Below are 20,307 nucleotides of genomic sequence, written 5' to 3' on the forward strand. Positions count from 1 at the left end.
TACACAAGTCAGCTCCTGCACTGGGCAGGTCCCCACACAAAGATACAAATGATGCTATGGAGAACAAAAAAGGAAATCACTTTTTGCTGTGGAGGACTAGAGGAAATCCTTTTAGGGGAGGAGCACTCACCCAGAAAAACAAATAAGGAAAGACAAAAGTATACCAAAGTGTTAGGGCTGTATGTTTTCATGTTTGCCTATCCTTATTCTGAAGAATAGGGATTTTTTTAAACAAAGAAGTGATTCTCAAGTTTTTTTGGCCCATAGATTTCTGCCTCAAGGCAACGACTGATGGACGCTACCCCCAACCTAATGGGGATAAAAAGAAGTGGAGACCCCAAGTGGAAGGGGTCTCTTTTGGTCACGCAGAATCTGCAGAAGAGCTGAGACAGGAAAGTCAGAAGAGAGGGTGACAAGGGCCAAGGCAGGGCTAAGGCAGGCTCCCTCCACAGCCAGTCCCCTGAGCCAGGTGTGGCGGGTCAGGCTTAGGTCTCAAGGCCATCCTGCGCCATCGAGAGCAGGAGGCATGTCCTGCCTGGGCCCATCCTGAGTTTTCTTGCTCATTGCAGATCTGGCTACAGTGGCATTCTCACAGCCTGCATTTGCTGCCGCGGGGTCCCTTTTTTTTCTCACTCTTGTGTTGCCTTTTCTGGGAAACCCAGGGGGTCACTGAAGCAAGGAAGAGCCTCAGCAGAACAACCAGGGGGTAAGACCTCGCCCTGTGGTAGAGCACCAACTACGTTCTGGAAACCAAGAACAGGAACAGAAAAAAAAAAAAAAAAAAAAAAAAACCAGGAACAGAAGATTGCTGTAAAGGGGAACAAAACACCCTCAAACTGCACACAAAAACTGGCCCCAAAGGACTCAGATGCACTGGTTAAAAGAGCTGGCCAGGCCAAGAGCGTGAAATCCACAGTTCTGTGAAAGATGCCTTCATTAAACGATATCCTGAATTTCCACAATCAGCCCTTTTATGATGTCTGAACACAATCATGCACATAAAAAAAGAAGAGTGCCTTCCAGGTGGTTAAGTGCAGGTCATCCAACCTCTTTAAAACATCTGAAAGTCCTAGGGAGCCCAGATGGCACACTCAGTTGAGTGTCTGACTCTTGGTTTCCGCTCAGGTCATGGCTTCAAGGTCACGAGACTGACCCCAGGTCATGCTCTGCACTCCAAGTGGAGTCTGCTTGAGATACTTTCCCTCTCCCTCCCCGTCTGCCCTTCCACATATGCGCATGCTCTCTCTCAAAATAAATAAGTAAAATCTTAAAATGAAGAAACAAACAAAATTCTGCACGTGCTATGGTAGTAAGCTGGAGCCAAGCGCCCCCTGTCATGCTGTCACCGCAAAGACAGTCACAAGTGAGCACACTGAACATTTCTACTTGGAGGACATTATCGTGGGATTACTGTTCAATGATACTTTCTGTTTTTCTCTCTTTTTTGTCCTCCTAGAGTTCAGACAGTCTTCACTCCTGAAACTATGCCTTAATATTACTCTTCGTGCAACTACCCCCTGAAGCTACAGCCAGAGGTTTTTCTTAAAAAAATATTTAGCTTTCTAAAATAGGATTCCAGTGCTGGCTACCACGATTGATTAAAAACAAACTTCTAATTATTAATAATAGTCCATCAATGGCAATGGTGATAGAAATCATAAACCATGGCTCAGCACTGTGAATTCACTCAAAGGAGCACGCAAACATGTATACAGTGTTGTCACAAATCAGAAGATAAATTACTCAGGCGGGCCAAATGTCAGGACATGCCTTTATATTCATTTACGCTCATCTGGAAACTTCCTGAGGAATCGTGGGTTTGTCTTAGGCTAAAAACTGGTTCGTGTATTCCTATTTTTAAATATACTTTCATTTTTCTTTAAGTCTGTAGATATAGACTCTATTCCAAGAAAAATATCATTTCCACTTGAGTTCCTTGTGAGTTCTGTCAGAGACAATAAATAGTACCAGCTCAGAGCGGAAGTCTCTGAGAGACTCCATGTCTACACCAGCAATTTTTAACAAGCTGGCTTTTGTGACTTGGTCCTTTCTCTCGCCGAGACTTTTTCTTCTTCCTTCTGTGAAAAGACACGTAGAGCTGACTAACTCAGCAGGGACTCAAATTCACACCTATCAGTGTGCGTGATCTGGCAAAAACTGGTTGGTATTACTGAAAGACGGGATTGAGGGAGAGCAATATAATATCCACTCAGATTCGTTCCAGAGCATGTCTCCTTTGACACTCACTGGGAAGCTTAGTCTCTGCCTAGAAATCTTTCTTCATTTTTTTGGGTAATGCTAAGAAGCTGACTTCTACACCTCAGAAGATCAGCAAATTTCAGGTGCTCTATTGTAGGTCTTTCTTTTTTTAACCATGCCCTCCTGGCCCCAGAGCAGCTTCCCCACTCAGAGCATGCCCTCTTTACTGGGCTGCCACGATTGCCGGTGTTTTCTCATTATTCTGAAAAGCTATAAATCTGCTTAGCACCAGACAGATCCAAGATTGTCAAGGAGAGGACAGAATTTCGTTTCATGGATCAAAACATTGTTTTTGGAGTACCTCAAATAATCCACTCAGTTGGCAGGACTACTCAATTCATGTATGTAATTGCCTGACTTCAATTCATGTATGTCATTGAATGTAAATTTAGTAAATAGAGGAAAACTTTACTTCCATCCAGAGAAATGAAAACAAAGACTAATTCCTTAAAAATTCCCCCCAAAAGAACCACAAAGATTGAACACATTCAAATGTCCTCCACACTACTGGGTGAAATTATTCTCACGCACCTGGCTGTGCCTGGTAACACACCGGAGGCCTTAATTCCGATCATCTCACACTTCAACTCGTATTTCAGCCCTGTAACCTTCATGGTAATCCAAAGGCATGGAATGGAGAACACCTCTTATTGGCACCTCCACTTTCCATCTTCCTTGCATCCAAACCCCTGTCATGACTTATCGGCCACCCCCAGGGTGCTCGTGTAGCCTACTGGGGTCACCAGCACAGAAACGACATGCCAGGCATTGTGCGCATCCTGTATCTCGAGGAGGATGAGAGAGATACAGCTGTGCTCTCAAGGATCTCCGGGTCCTGCGGGGATAGGCAGATACTAATAGCAGCCTCAGAGTGGAATGAAATTTAACAGCAGCATCAGAACAGCATGATTTTGCCCAGTAAATATTATCTGTTCTCCCAGATCCAGAGACGTGGTTCAAGTAAACGCCCACAACAATAGCGACGATTAGTGTCAGCTCACTGTACTAGGATTTGTGTGTGTGTGTGTTTGTGTGTGTGTGTGTGTGTGTGTGTGTGAACATTTCGTTCTTTGCATAATTACACTCGATCTTCACTCCAATCCTGAGAGTATTGCTACCCCGTTCTACAAATGAGGAAACTGAAGCTCAGGGAGATGAAACCACATGCCTCGGGCCTCAGCTCAGTAAACAGTAAAACCAGGATTTAAAGCCCAGAACCGTGATTCCAAACCTTGAGCCCTTCACCACCTCTCCTTCTTCCCTTTACAGTATACTTTAGCTAAATAAAAGATTTTATCAATCTGAGAAAATACAATCAGAGCAATGTACTTTTCTAGTTGTCATTCCAGAGAGGAGGGTGTTTTCTCTCTCCCCAGCTCACTGCCTTCTCCGTGGCTCACGAGCTCCAGGGTATGGAATTTCTTCTGAATTCCCCTCAGGCTGTCTTCTCACCCCACACAAAAAGAGGTGAGTGTAGTAATGAAAATCAGGGCATGTTGGACTGGGAAAAAAAAAAAAAAAAAAAAAAACGCAGCAGCCCCGGCAAAACAAAAACTGGGTTGCGAATGGAAAAAAAAAAAAGTCTCCTCCTTTAAGACCCCCAGAGGAATGACATGACCTTGCTGAAGGTCACAGAGGTAGGGTCCAAGCCCTTGACATCTAAGACAGTGTGTTTCTTCAAACGTATTGTCCTACTCCTCATTTTCACCAGGAGTAATAGCAGCCAAAATAAATATTCCAGTTACCTGAAAATAACACACACACACACACACTCTCTCTCTCTCCTTGCGTTTAGAGTTTAGAAAGTATACCATATATTATCAATGTAAATATTTTAAAACTGAATTCCATTGGCATGGAATTAAATTAAATTAAAGATTAAATTAAATTAAATTAAAGATGACCACCTCAAGTAAACTTTCAACTCAAAGGCTTATATAATCCAAGGTCTATATAAATACATGAATAGATTTTATATTAAAGAAGTATTCTAGAGGTATGATCCACAAACACACACATACACACCCCCATTATTCCACACTCTTCTTCTGGGGGCCAGCTACTGGGACAGGCTGTGGGGCGCCCACCCAGCCTGTGAATCTCCCCGCCTTGGGCCCAGTCTGGTTTCCCTTCCACAAACCCCTCAGAGAATAGTTCCCTCCCACTGCCTGTGAGATGCCACAGGATTCATCACCCATGGCTTCCCAGGAGGCTTACAAAGTAGTAGCAGGTGCCTTCCAAATGCTGGCTAAAATAGGAAGGGGTAAAGGGAATAAATAAATAAATAAATAAATAGGAAGGGGTAACTTAAATAATAAGCATCCACTAACATGGAAACTTCATGGAGAATCCTCATATTTAGGAAACACAAAATAAAGACTGATTTTTTTTTTTTTTTGGATGCCAATTCTAAATTGTTCTTCTGTGGCCAGATTAAAACAGACAAGCATGCATTATCTTTCTCTGTGTTATGACTCACCAACAAGGTCGTTCAGAATCCTACAAATGGCATATATTAACAACAGGTAACACTTATTGGTGACATACTACATGCTACTGTGGTGCATATATGTTTCTTCTTCAATCCTCTTAACATGGAGAAGCAGGAGGGAGTAGAGCTCTTAACCAGACAGATAACTTCATCTCCCTAAAGATCCCAGAGGAGCAAAGATGAGGGCAGGAGCTGGCCTGCTAACTGCCTCTTCGCCTCTCTACTGCCTTCCCTTTCCAACATCCTGTAAAGTGCACAGAGTATCTTTACAGAAGTCCAATTCTTGCCAAGTATTCAGGGAAATTAAAAAAAAAAAAAAATCCACAGTGTAACTTAATATAATATTAGCCAAGGTAACTTACAATCTAGAAGAAGTATCTCCTGTCTCCAAAGTTTCATAGTTCACTTCAAAAACAAATCTGTTGGGAAGGCTGGGTGGCTCAGTGGGTTAAGCGTCTGCCTTTGGCTCAGGTTATGATCCCGGGGTCCTGGGATCGAGTCCCGCATCAGGCTCCTTGCTCAGCGGGGAGCCTGCTTCCCCCTCTGTCTCTGCCTGCTGCTCCCCCTGCCTGTGCTCTCTCTCTCTCTCTGACAAATAAATAAATAAATAAAATCTTTAAAAAAAAAAAAAAACCAAATCTGTTGTTTGGCAATGTCCATGCCATTAAGCTCCATGCATATGGATGGCTGGGGGGGTCTACTGGGTTTTCTTTGATTTCAGGTGAGAAATGATGTATTGAGTCCTGCTGCTCAAGCCAGTACAGTAACAACTTTGCACACCAACTGTGAAGTCCGCATAGCGGACACGGCAGAGGAGGCTGTGATTCCAGACAGGAAATTCCTAGAACAATTGATGCTGCCTTGGGACCCCTGAGGGCACAGCCTGCGCCACTGAGCGCAGGTCAAGAATCCGTGTGTGCGCAGGTGGATGTGTGTATTTGTTTGTGTTGAGAAAAAAATACACAGATGAACTTGCAGCAAAAAGCCTGGGTCAACAGAACACGTATCCCACATTTTATTCAGAATCATCCACGGGCTGCCTGGAAGCATTTTAGAATCAGCCGGGTGTTGGGGGAGAAGTATGCAGGACAGGTCTCATGAGGAGGGCCTCCAGAACGTCTGTGCACTGGACAGTTTCAAGCGGTTGCACGTCTCTAACTCAATGCTATGACCAAGGTGATCGGGAAGAAAGAAGAAAGTATTCAACCCTTATTTCTTTTAAATGGTTCCATGCTAGGTCCCCTTCCAAATGCCTCCTATCTGAGAGCCAAGCGTTACCACTTCAATGATATCATTTCAATGTCTCCAGCATTTCAAGACCCATCTCTCTGCGGCTAACCTCAACATACCACATAAAGTAAGGAACAGTGGCATTAAGGTACCTGGCCTAAGCATCAGTATCCTTAAAAATCAGAGTTAACATTTACTGAGTCCTTACTGTGCTGATGCACGGTTCTAAATCACTGAATATTTATTTATTATCCCCGCATTACTGACGATGACACAGGGCCCAGAAAAGATAAGGATCTTCTTCAAGGTTACACGACGCATAAGTGGCAGAGCTGGGGTTCCAGAAGGACGGAATCCAGGTCCTCACTCTGAAACAGTATATGTATACTGTCCCCATTCCCTTCAGCCTAGCTCCACAAACGTACTCAGTCTTTCCACTGCAGGAGAGATGCAGGCAGACAGACAGGCAGACAGATAGTCACACACCACGGCTGTCAGCCCATCCTTGCTACAAACGTCATGGAGCATGGGCTAGGCACAAGAGATTCCAAAATCAGCCAGATGTGATCTCTGCTTGGAGATGCTGCTGGTCTGGCCTGGGGGAGGGAGCAGCAAGTGCGGGCAACAAACAGAAGCACGCAGGGGGGCACCTCCCCAGGACACAGGTCCTGCAGGATAAGCAGGAGCTAGCCAGTATGTGAGAAGGAGAGGGAAGGGGGCCTGGGAGTGGGGGGGGGGGGGGGGTGCAGAAAGCAGAGTCATCTGAAAGCACACCAAGCTGGCAGAAATCATGACTTTAGGTGCAGGTTGGTAAAAACAAAACACATTTGGTTTCCAAGTGTATTTTTAAGTCATGCTAGCCTACCAAAAGCATCAGAGCCATTGTGGTGACCTGAAGCGGCCTGGGCTCCTACTAAACGCAGTGAAGGCATGGAATTGCCCTTCTTAATATTTAACCGCTGAATTGTTTCTGTTCTTGATATCTGACACATCCATGGAACCCTTTGTCCAAGAATCTGTGAGCTGCTTACCAATATTAAACCACTCTCCAGATAATCTCATCAGTGGAGTATGCTTAAATAAACAAACATTCATAATTCATTAAGTTATAATGAGGACAAAAGAGAGAAGTCAAATATCTTGGCAAGGTCATGTAGTGAGATCGATACTCCTTTGAAACACACCCAGGAAAATGTGTAATTTAGAGAGGGACTCTTTGAATTATCCATTGTTCGTTGAACTGGACAGATAACAAGAAGAGAGACTTTATCAGAGTGTAGACAGCTGTTTATTTCTAACTACTAAATAACCACAGTGCTGAAAAGCCTTGACCCGAGTAAAGCTTAAGCCCTAAGGTGGAAACTTAATGTATGCCAAGAGTGAGTGCAAGGGATAAATACATCTATGGTTTTAAATACTCTGAAAATAATAGGTAAGCCCGGAGGATAAGGCCCAAATGTGAGACTATCTGAGCCAAAATATTAACAATAAATCTCGTATACTAAAAGAGAATAAATCTAAGATCACAACGCCCTGTTTCCTCAATTAGGGCAATGGTTCAATGCTCCAACCTTGCACGGATTTGAAAAGAAGTTTCTTTGTGTCCATAAATTCTTTCTTGGAACAGTTTATTTAAGAAAACAAATCAAGACCTTTAGGAAGTTCGTGGTTTGGATGACAAAGTGGTGGTGGGAAAAACTGATTTAAATTTCATCCCCCTGGTAGGATGAATCATGCTGGGGGTACCAGTTACCATAACCTTGCAGGAAGGTAAACTTTTTTTGGATTTGATAGGCTTTATTTTAATAAAAAGGAGGAAGTTGATTTGAAATAGCCCAAAGGGGAGAGTTGGGAAATCATTTTCAAGGCTTTGTGGGAGCCCATCCTGCCATCATGAAACATAATCACAACTTGAATGAGAGCAAAGAAGCAAAACAAAAGAGGGAAAATGGGGAAATAGCAGAACATGACCACAGTCATGTTCAGTAACATGTAACTCTGTTACACACAGTCAGATGTAACTCTTTTTTATTTATTTATTTTTTTTCAGATGTAACTCTTTAAAGAACTGCCACTGTGTCAAGTGTCGTAGCCTGGGAGGAAGAACTTCCCAACAAGGACAGGTTTCGGAATGCAAAGCCACAGAACAGACAGCAGGATGCTGGGGGCATGGCTACGGCCTTGATCTTTTCTCCAGCTACACTTGAAGCTACTCGTTTTCTCTCATCAGTAAAGTGCCTACTGAGTTCCTTGCACACAGAAGGAATGGAGTAGGAACTTTGTTGAGGAGCTTAGGTATGTGTTTCTAACTAGGCCACCAAGGTAGACCTTACATAGGAATGTCCTGGAAATCCACAGAAGATTCAATTAATATAGCACAGCATCCTAAGGAAAACAAAACAACAACACAAGTAGGTTCTGAGCCCAGACCATTTTCCAGTGCATTTTAGGGGGTAGATGTGGGACGGCTACGATTTGCTCACCAGAGATGGAAACTAGAGCCCACGGCCTTGCTGAAGATCAAACACACACACCCACCTGTGCCTCAGCCATGGCTTCCAGGGCTGTGGGGGGAGCGGTCACTTGGAGGTAACTGGTTTTAGGAAGAAGGGTATGAGATAAGGATGGGAAGAGGAGAGTGAGCGTGCCTGCCTTCTTGCTCTCCTCTCTACCATGGTGGGAGACAACGGCAAGCTTTCCCACTGATCCTGAAAGGATCAGTTCTACAGATAAGAATTTCACTTACCAGGCACGGTGCTAGGCAGTGATGGGATACATGTTTTCTGACCTCAAGGAACTAACTCTTGCCAACGAAAGTCAGAATCTTCCTGCAGCCATACTCTCCAAACCCCAGCCCACCTAGGGCTTCCCTGCCTTCAGCCTCGATTCTGCAACACATCCCTAAGTTCATGCATAAACTAAGTCACCAGCCCCGGTGATGAAATTCTAGCAAATGCCGGCTGAGGCCAAATCAAAATCTTGCTTTAAAGATTCTACTTTGGGGCACCTGGGTGGCTCAGTGGGTTAAGCCTCTGCCTTCGGCTCAGGTCATGATCTCAGGGTCCTGGTATCGAGCCCCGCATCGGGTTCTCTGCTCGGCAGTGAGCCTGCTTCCCCCTCTCTCTGCCTGCCTCTCTGTCTACTTGTGCTCTCTCTCTCTCTCTCTGTCAAATAAATAACTAAATAAAATCTTTAAAAAAAATAAATAAATAAAGATTCTACTTTAAGAATTTCGTGTGGACAGCCAAGGAAACAGTCAACAGAACCAAAAGACAACTGACAGAATGGGAGAAGATATTTGCAAATGACATATCAGATAAAGGGGTAGTGTCCAAAATCTATAAAGAACTTAAACTCAACATCCAAAGAACAAATAATCCAATCAAGGAATGGGCGGAGGACATGAACAGACATTTCTGCAAAGAAGACATCCAAATGGCCAAAAGACCCATGAAAAAGTGCTCCACATCACTCGTCATCAGGGAAATACAAATCAAAACCACAGTGAGATATCACCTCACACCAGTCAGAGTGGCTAAAATTAACAAGTCAGGAAACAACAGTTGTTGGAAAAGATGCTGAGAAAGGAGAACCCTCCTGCACTGTTGGTGGGAATGCAAGCTGGTGTAGCCACTCTGGAAAACAGTATGGAGGCTCCTCAAAAAGTTGAAAATAGAGCTACCCTATGACCCAGGAATCGCAGCACTGGGTATTTACCCCGAAGATACAAATGTAGTGATCCGAAGGAGCACATGTACCTGAATGTTTATAGCAGCAATATCCACAATAGCTGAACTATGGAAAGAACTTAGTTGTCCATCCACAGATGAATGGATAAAGAAAATGTGGTATATAAATGTGATGGAATACTATACAGCCATCAAAAGAAATGAAATCTTGCCACTTGCAACCATGTGAATGGAACTAGATGGTATTACGCTGAGCGAGATAAGGCTATCAGAGAAAAATAATTATCATATGATCTCCCTGATATAAGGAGTTTGAAAGGCAGGGTGGAGGGTTGTGGGGGGTAGGGAAGGAAAAAATGAAACAAGATGGGATCAGGAGGGAGACAAACCATAAGAGACTCTTAATCTCACAAAACAAACTGAGGGTTGCTGGGAGGTAAGGGGTTAGGGAGAGGGTGGTTGGGTTACGGACATTAGGGAGGGTATGTGATATGGTCAGTGCTGGGAAGTGTGTAAGCCTGACAGTTCATAGACCTGTACCCCTGGGGCAAATAATACATTATATGTTAATAAAAATAATTAATTAAAAAAAAGAATTTCGTGTGGAGAGCCAATTTCTAGCTTCTTAATCTTTCTAATTTTCAACTCTCTGTCCTCTACTAAGGCTGTTGATAAGAGGAAAACAGATGAAGCCAAGAGGGTTGATTTGCTGGCTTTTAGAGAAGGGAGTTTGTTTCAGTGAAGCCTGAGAATTCCAGAAGATGTCACCTGTCCTTTATGCCTCTTTTCTACCATGATGAGTAATCAGAATCTGGTCACATTTACAGTTCTCAGGGCTTGGTAATTCCTTCATCTGAATGGACTGTCTGCCTTTGCGCAAAGGCACTGTCGGAGATGCAGACGTGAGCGAGTTCTTATCTCAAGGAGCTAACATGTTCTCAATATGCAGCGGTTATAATTAGTAAAGTTTATATTTTCTCTCAGTGTGTTGTGTGAAGGGGCTGTTATTTGTAAATATTACCGGTTTATAAGCCCTGTTGCTTTTCAAAAAGTGCTTCGCTCTTGTGTTTTTAATTACGTGAGGTAAATTGCCAAATGCAGGTGTTATATTTTTAAGTCACTTCAGAAGAGAGCTAATCAAAGCATCTATAAAGATAAGCCACATCTTAAATACTACACACAATTTTAAAAGTTATCTTAATAATAGCTAACGCAATACAGTAATAGGGTACACGGGGTTTCCTGTGTTCTAATCAGTTCTAAGCATATATATATACACACTCTCCAAATTCCCACAGTAACTCCACGAATAGAGTGCCATTATTATCCTGATTTTATGGGTGAGAATGTAGACGGAGCAGGCCCAAGTAGAGAGAGGAATGCCGACAGATTATTACAGGGAATGGGATAGTTCAATGTTGCACCAAGAATGTGGAAATGAAGAAAACATCTCATAGTCCATAATCACTGAACTGAGTTTAGCCAAAATCTAAAAGAAAATCAGAAATTCTGATGGCACAAAACTGAATTAGGTGACTGAGTATACAGCAAGTACTGGAAAAAAAAATCACACAAAGGACAGGCTTAAGTTACAGGGTATATATGAATTAGCCTTGACCTTCTGAGAAAGGACAAAAATGATTTTTAAGATTCTGAAAAAGACTTCCTTAATTATTGCCAGGAAAACAAAGACAGCAATTAGAAGAGTTAATCCAGAAATGTGAGCAATGTCTTTAATACAGTAAATCATGAGAAATACTGTTTTGTTATACATTTAGGATACCAAAGCCTGAAATAAAAATGTATCATTTGAGGAAAATTATATTTCATTTAAATATCATTAACATGCTTCCTATCTCCAGGAGCATGGTCTCAGTTTTCATCTCAATGTCTGGTGTCATGCACACCTGTACAAATCTCATTATCAAACATTAGGAGAAAATTTATAAATCAGAACCCATTTTTCCAACATAGGCAGGAGAGTAAAAATTATACTGGGGTCCAAAACAGTCATTTTGTTTCCCATTTAATAAAATTTAAAATAGTTATTAAAATCATACAAAAGAAACTCCCATGATGAAAAAAATATGTATAGGATACGGTCACCAAAATTATGAAATCAAGTATTGTAAACCACGCGTCTTAGAGCAAGCATGCATGGTCTGACTCCTAGCCCGATCAGACAGTACTGGTTTAGTCCAGGTTCCCTTGTACACATTAACTGCATACATCCATTTTCAAAAAGGTCGTACCAAGAGAACCTACTTTATAAGATTGTTGCAAGAATAAAATAAAAGAATATTTGCAATGCTCTGCTTGGTGCATGGTAGGGGCCCAACACGTAGTAGTGACTATTTTCATTCTATTTCATTATCTAAGCACCTGTTATTTATGAATAAAAGACAGACACTAAAGACAGAACTAACAAATCAATTCCCTGAAGATTCTGAAACCCACCAGAAAAAAGGAATGCACACCTAGCCAGCAATTTTAGTAACTTTTTTGGAAAATTCAGTAACACTTGACCTGAAGACTGAAAGCATCACCAGCCCAGCTGCTAATTATCCACATGCGTACAGATGTGGCTTTCTACAGGGCTATGTGGGCATATTCTTGTGAGAGACAAAATACTGCATATATCATTGTTTCTAATTTGGTATCCCTGGGGTTTTCCCAAGGCAAAGAAATAAGCCTAGGGAAACTATAAAAACCAATAGCCCATAGTTAAAAACCAACCCCCTCCAACAAACTCATCTGTAAATGCCAAACCATTCACCTGCAACCCACACCGGTCACAATTGGGTGGTGTCTGCGCCACTGCGGGAGCATTTTTTTTTTTTTAAACCCTGCATCATGTACATTTTTTAAAATAAAGGTTGATTGATTGCAGTTCATCAAGGAGCTAGTTTAAAAGGCTAAGTAAAAATGAAAAAAGTGATACTTCCTTCACAGACCCCTAATCTTCGGGAGCATGGTCGCGGTTTCCAGATCAGCATCTGAAACGGCAATGGCCCCTGGCCCAGATGCCAGCAGCTGGCAGCTGTCAATCCGGATGGCTATCGGTCAAAGCCAGCTCTTCATTTCCTGTGATCACACAGCATCATTCTTTCTCCCCTGCCCCCACATCTCTTCCACTTTCCCTCTACTTGACCCCAAATGAATGATGTCCAGTGGATGACGTTTAGAATTTTAAATCCTATGCCTTGAGCTTTTTAGAGACAAGACACTACGTGACACCCACGCAGTGATTAGATGCATCTTTTGCCAATGAGGCACAGAACATGTTTACTCTTGAAATGATGTCATCGAACACTGCTGATGAGCCTGTCTCACTTAAATGCACCATGTAAGGAATTTATGTAACTTAATTTAGAAGATTAATCTGCGTACATTTCCTGTAAGCTAGAAACAGACAGACTGAGAAGAGTACTTACTTCTGCTCAACATAGAGAGGATCAAAGAATTCCGTTGTGATTTTGTTTGCATACAGGGAACAACCAGTCATTGAGCACAACCCTACAAGGTATCAGAAGGAAAGAATCGTGGTTAGTGTCCTATCATTAACATCGTGAAGTACCTTGTTTGAGAGAAAGTTACTATTTACCTGACAGTATGAATACAATCCCAGCCAAACAAGCAATCTTAGCTTTGGCTTTATCTGAGCCTCCGACTTTGGTACACTTCATTCCAAACAGGGCAAATATGGAACCAAAAAAGCCCAGGCTGACAGCAGCAATCATAAGTCCTCTACATGCCTGGATATAACCTGCAATTAGAATAGGTCATCTCCATTAACAGAATTCATGTGGCTGTCCAGGGAGAAATCCCCATTTTGCACTGTCCTTCTGAGTGATCACTCTGTTTTCTGGAAAACAAAAACAAACAAACAAACAAAAACCATCATCATAAGACAAGCAAGCCAGGAAATCACACTTCTAGGATCAGGGTGTGCAGAGTCCTCAGGATAGACCCCTTGAGCACTGGTATTCCCACATTCACAGGTGAGGACACGGAGGCACCAGAGGTTATAGGATACACCAGAGATGAGTCAGTAAGAGACTAAAACAGATTCCACCCTGTTCTGACTACAAAATCCTTCTCCGTAAGAAACATCGTCTGCCACTGTCTCAACCCTTCTCCTCCTTTGCACATTTGACCTTTGAGATGGATGTTTTCATGGTTTTGAGATTATAAAAATTTATAATTGGACAGCATGGCATTCTGATATTAGTGGAACCTCATAAATGAGGCCAACTGGAATCCCATCAGAAACCATGATGAGTCTAAATCAAGAAGTATTTTAATGACATTTTATTATTTTCGGAGCACACAGAGGAAAACCGGGTTTAGAAAAGCAGGATTGGGGGGCGCCTGGGTGGCTCAGTGGGTTAAAGCCTCTGCCTTCGGCTCAGGTCATGATCCCAGGGTCCTGGGATCGAGCCCCACATCGGGCTCTATGCTCAGCGGGGAGCCTGCTTCCTCCTCTCTCTCTCTGCCTGCCTCTCTGCCTACTTGTGATCTCTGTCTGTCAAATAAATAAATAAAATCTTTATAAAAAAAAGAAAAGCAGGATTGTTCTCTTACACTGTTGGTGGGAATGCAAGCTGGTGCAGCCACTTTGGACAACAGTGTGGAGTTTCCTCAAAAGTTAAAAATAAAGCTACCCTATGACCCAGCAATTGCACTACTGGGTATTTACCCCAAGATACAGATGTAGTGAAAAGAAGGGCCACATGCACCCCAATGTTCACTGCAGCAATGTCCACAATAGCCAAACTGTGGAAAGAGCTGAGATGCCCTACAACAGACGAATGGATAAAGAAGATGTGGTTCATGTAGACAATGGAATATTACTCAGCCATCAGAAAGGATGAATGTCCACCATTTGCATCGGCATGGATGGGACTAGAGGAGATTCTGCTGAGTGAAGTAAGTCAAGCAGAGAAAGACAATTATATGGTTTCACTTACTTGTGCAACATAAGGAACAGCATGGAGGACATTAGGAGAAGGAAGGGAAAAATGAAGGGGGGGGAATCAAGAGGGGGAGATGAACCATGAGAGACTATGGGCTCTGGGAAACAGACTAAGGGTTTCAGAGAGGTGGGATAGGTTGGCCCAGTGATGGGTATGAAGAAGGGCATGGGTTGCATGGAGCACCGGGTGTTATACACAAATAATGAATCACGGAATGTGACATCAAAAATTAATGATGTACTGTATGGTAAATAACATGACATAATAAAATTTTTTTTTAATTTTTAAAAAGCAGAGTTGTTTACTAAAAGAATACTCTGTCATTATGAAATTAACTACATACACACAAATGGATGCTTTCCAAGCCCCCCCAAAACCTCATTCTATTGGGTTGTCTGATCATTTCCTGGCACCACCCATTTTCTTAACCACCTGTTCTTACTTGCAGAGCCAAGGTGGGGGTCAACTTCAACGTGGCTTTTGTCCAGACACTAACAAATTTTAAATTAACAGAATTGAAACCCATACATTTTAAGCACATAAGGTCATTTTCATTTCAGCCTGAAACAGGGCCATATTTCAACCTGAAATAGCGATGGCATATACCAGCTGTAAGTAAATGTTTGTTGAGTAAATGAACATATGTGTACGTCAGGCTTACATATGGAATTAAGTTTTCTAATTTGAAAAGATTCATAAATACAGCAAGTCATTTATTGGTAGTATCCAGGGAAAGCCTACAATAAGTAATAATTCTAATACTGTGGTAATTATAAATTCAAGAAATGAGGCTGACAGGTCACTTCCAGCCCACGTTGCTTTGAAATGAAATTTTAAGCCTCAATTCCATTGCTAGGATCTATTTTGAATAGCACTCTAAAAGTGCTCAGTTTAATTGCAACACATTTAGGCCTCCATGAAGGTAGACAGCAGTGACAATGTTCTATTTTATAATGTGAACTACTTCCACAGACAAAATAGTTCTGCTGGTAGTGAGGTTATCAAAAACAGCAAAACAAATTTATTATTAGCGCAACAGGACAAAGGAGGCTTATTTTGGTAGCAATTATAATGCTGCAAGGCTATCTGGGTCTCTGCTGCATAAGACTGAGCCAGGTTTTGTTTTTGTTTTTTTTTTAATTTCCACCCTTAGTCCCCCAGCCAGACCTGGGGAGAGGGGTGGTCGGGGAGCAGAGAGGCAGGCAGAAGCACAGATGGAGAGGAAGGCCCTTTGCCCTCAAAAGACTGGAGAACATCTATCAGGATAACCACAACTGGCTCATCATTTACCACCAGAACTCCTGGGACAGTGTGGTTTCATTTTTTTTCGGAGATTTATTGCAATCTCTGGTTTAGAGGTATGTTAGCTGACTTGCTGCAATCACAAAGCAGAGAAAACAGTCTGTATGAGAGGTAGCCTCTATAATATATGCATAAATATTATCTTAGAAAACTTCATTTACTTTCGCAATCATACAGGCTTGATGAGCAGAAGCAGGAGCCTGGCAAAAGGCGAAATCCTACAATCTGATCGTTTAGAACACAGGATGAGTTTTCCCAGATGTAGATGGGGGCAAGAATCTCAGGCTGGTGCGTTCTATCCTTCATCTGACTTCATATGAAAACACCACGAGTCTTTAAACTGTATTCAACCGTTTACTCCTAATACTTCTTTCTGAGGTTCTCCTCCTGTTCTCCTGTCTCAGCCCTCGGGTCTGCAGCAGGACTCGTCTCCTGGCACAAGCAGGAGAGGAGAAATACAGTCCCTGATGAGCTCGGGTCCTTGCTCAGTAACCACCAGAAGAACCCTGACCTGGAGGGAAAAGTACCTGTCTCCAGCCTCCAACAGCAGCGGGGAAACTGCTAATTTGCTGTATGAACAAAGGAAGGCGCCTGACCATACAATCATTGGCTAGAGGGAACAAAGAGTAGGGACCGGGGTTCTCCGCAGGATAAAGACCACCCTGGCTGCTGGTGGTAGATGGAATCCAGGTGTTGGTAAGCCTGGATTGTGTAAATTTGGGGCTAACAGTCCTTAAAACACCCACAGACGCAGGCCTCAGGTTGAGTTCCAACAAACTCAAGAGTTTATCTTCTGCAAGGCTAACCTCTACAGCTTTGCTTATTAACAGTTCCAGAGGGCAAAACTTGTAAGTAAGTGAAGTGGCAGTAAAACCCAGTCAAGGAGGCCATTATTTTTGACAGGTCTAATTTACTGACACCTTTAATAGCTAATTAACACATTAAAGTGCTGAGGCATGAACATATTTACTTAGAAGTTCTCTGCCGTATAATTTATAGTTAACTCTCTTGGAAGAAATGGCAAACATTCCCACTAACACAAATAGATAGCAGGTACTAAAAACAACTTTGCTGAAAATGATTCTTAGATGAAGACCGTGCGGTGCTTTGAGAGGCATGGGAGCTGGAGATAAACAGAAATCATGAGCTTGTTCCACCGTGAAATTTTCAATTAGTAAAATACAGAGACTTTAACGAATTCCGCTGGAGGAAACCTTCAAGGTGTCCCTTAAAAGTTAAGTGATTTCCAAATGATGTGTGCCTTATTTTCCATTTCAAATGAGCAAAAATGAAAACATCCACCTGGTGGAGACAACTCCCTAATAGCACTCTTGTGAGCTGGTAGAGAGGGGGGAGAAAAAAGAACGTGCTTTTCTTATGTGGGTAGCTTTGTGTGGCTTTTGCAAATCCTCCGAAAGAAGATGGAATGGGAGGAAGGCATGAAGCCTGAGGCTCAGCTCTGGGTCTTCTACTTATTTACCTTCTCTGTGTCTTGATTACATGACCTTATCTCTCTGGAGCCTCAGTGTTCTCGTCTGTAAAACAGGGATAAGAGCACTTCCTTCGCAAGACGAACGGTACAAGCAGCGTCCGGTGAGTTTTAAGAAACTCACCAAAGCTTCCCTTCCACCATACTAAGATGGATTCTAACCAGAACTTGGAGTTGGCATCTTAATGTAAAATTAAATCTACACATTTAGCTTTTCTTGGTCTCATTTTCCTTACAGGGATGATGCTGGGAAAAATGTCACCATCATCTATACCCAAGAAGCTCCTTCTTCCACCTAAGACTAGAGAGAGTTGTGGGCCTTCTCTTTTCCTTTCTGGATTCTTTTTTCAATCTAGAGCCTCTGCCTGGTTTAAGGGGAGGACCGGCTTGCTCAGGCCTGTGATCACCAAGGCCTACGGTAATGCAGCCTTCTCTGCCCCTTCAAAGGAGTGTCAGGGAGTCCAATGGGCCGTGCGATGTTGGCTGGACCTCTCAGAACCAGCCTCCACCAGATGCAGCTGCCCTGGGGAATACAGCAGACACCTTATGGAGGGGCCTGCTCTGGGAAGGTCAGCTTGTAGGATGGGGGGATCAACTCCTCTACGTGAAAACAAAGCTATGTGATTAAACCCCCCAAGATGTTATTCTGAGAGACACAGAAAAGTAAGGCTTAACACTCTGGCAATGCTGTCTTAAGCCACAGAAGGCAGAGGTGGCAGGAAGAAATTTATAAATTTGATCATAGTACACATGTCAAAGTTTTGTATAAGAACAGGTGTCATAAATGTAAAGACAAGCAATGGGCTGAAATTGTAACGTATATAACAAGTCAAGGACTGACCTCCAAAATTTAAAAAAAAAATCATTTATGGGCACTAGGCTGGCTCAGTCAGAAGACTCTTGATCTGTGGGGCTGTGAGTTTGATCCCCACACTGGGTGTAGAAACTGTGTGGATAAAGAAATAAAGTTAAAAAAAAAATTATTTAGGGGTGCCTGGCTGGCTCCGTTGGTAGAGCCTAAGACTCTTGACCTCGGGGTTGTATGTTTGAGCCCCACATTGGGTGTAGAGATTACTTAAAAATAAAATCTTAAAAACAATCACTTTCCATGGAATGGAGGAAGGTATTTGCAAATGACACTACAAAGGGCTGATTCCCAAGATCTATAAAGAACTCCTCAAACTCAACACACACAAAACAGATAGTCATATCAAAAAATGGGCAGAAGACATGAACAGACACTTCTCCAAAGACGACATACAAATGGCTAACAGACAGATGAAAAAATGTTCATCATCACTCGCCATCAGGGAGATTCAAATCAAAACCACATTGAGATACCACCTTACACCAGTTAGAGTGGCCAAAATTAATAAGACAGTAAACAACAAGTGTTGGAGAGGATGTGGAGAAAGGGGAGCCCTCTTACACTGTGGGTGGGAATTCAAGTTGGTGCAGCCACTTTTGAAAACAGCGTGGAGATTCCTCAAAAAGTTAAAAATAGAGCTACCCTATGACCCGGCAATTGCACTACTGGGTATTTACCCCAAAGAGACAGATGTAATGAAAAGAATGGACACATGCACCCCAATGTTCATAGCAGCAATGGCTACAGTTGCCAAACTGTGAAAAGAACAAGATGCCCTTCAACGGACAAATGGATAAAGAAGATATGGGCCATATATACAATGGAGTATTATGCCTCCATCAGAAAGGATGAATACCCAACTTTGTATCGACATGGATGGGACCGGAGGGGATTATGTTGAGTGAAATAAGTCAAGCAGAGAAAGTCAATTATCCTATGGTTTCACTTACTTGTGGAGCATAAGGAATAACATGGAGGACATGGGGAGATGGAGAGAAGTGAGATGGTGGAAATCAGAGGGGGAGATAAACCATGAGAGACTGTGGACTCTGAGAAACAAACTGAGGGTTTTGGAGGGGAGGGGTGGGGGGATGGGTGAGCCTGGTGATGAGTATTAAGGAGGGCGCGTATTGCATGGAGCACTGGGTGTGGTGCATAAACAATGAATTTTGAAACACTAAATAAAATAAAAATAAAATAAAAACAAAAAAAAACAATCATTTATATCGAGAGGAAACAAGAGACTATAGGCATAAGATATAGACAGGCAATGTATGAAAGAGAAAGAAAGTAAGTGGTCAATAAATACATGATAAAGTGGTAAAAATCATTGGCAAAAACTTGGGAAATACTGATGAAAATGATAACAGGATACTATGTCACCTACGATGCTGGATGAAAAACTTAGTGGTGAGAATGCAGAGAAACAGGCATCCTCGTATGTTGGTGGACTGCGATTTGGCGCTATAAACCGAACATTAAAATGTATCATCTACCCCCTGACAGTACCATTTCTCAGTATCTACTTTACAGAAATACACAAGTGCACAAAGAGTTGAATATTAAGATTTTCAGTGCAGCACCACCACCAACGACACGCTGGAAAGGGCCCTTCGTCCAACAATGAGAAAATAGTTCAGCAAACCAGTCTGTCCAGACTTACGAACCCTATGCAGTTGTTAGAAAGAGTTACTTCTATATGTGCTGGCTGGGAAGGGTATGTTATTAATTTTAGAATACTGCAGAGCAACAGGGAGTATGAAGTCATTTGTGTTTTTTTAAAGTCATTTCCTAGACACATGAGCACACATGAAAGGCCATTTTGCAAGTTGGGTTGTACATTAATGTCAATCCTTTCTTTTCTCCAACCTCAACTCTCTCCAAAGCCTCATAATTGAGGGCTATGCCCCCCTCCCTCCTCACTACCCAACCTGCCCCTCAAGTCTCCATGCTAATTGCACTCTCATAAGGCGACAACCTCACCATTCTGCACCCCGCCACTC

At 42.5% G+C, this 20,307-nt stretch overlaps 1 protein-coding gene across 3 annotated transcripts in view; it reads right to left on the reverse strand.

Moving 5' to 3' along the window:
* Positions 1 to 20,307, reverse strand: part of CLDN10 (claudin 10) — a 125,039-nt gene that overhangs the window by 2,313 nt on the left and 102,419 nt on the right. For all 3 annotated transcript variants that reach the window (XM_032864148.1, XM_032864149.1, XM_032864147.1), the window contains exons 2-3: positions 13,274 to 13,435; positions 13,104 to 13,185 (exon numbers count right to left, since the gene is read on the reverse strand). In XM_032864148.1, the coding sequence (XP_032720039.1) occupies positions 13,104 to 13,185; positions 13,274 to 13,435 (244 nt within the window). The remainder of the gene's footprint in view (positions 1 to 13,103; positions 13,186 to 13,273; positions 13,436 to 20,307) is intronic.

This window comes from Lontra canadensis, unplaced genomic scaffold (assembly GCF_010015895.1).
Source record: "Lontra canadensis isolate GAN:19392208 unplaced genomic scaffold, GSC_riverotter_1.0 scaffold26, whole genome shotgun sequence".
NCBI lineage: Eukaryota > Metazoa > Chordata > Mammalia > Carnivora > Mustelidae > Lontra > Lontra canadensis.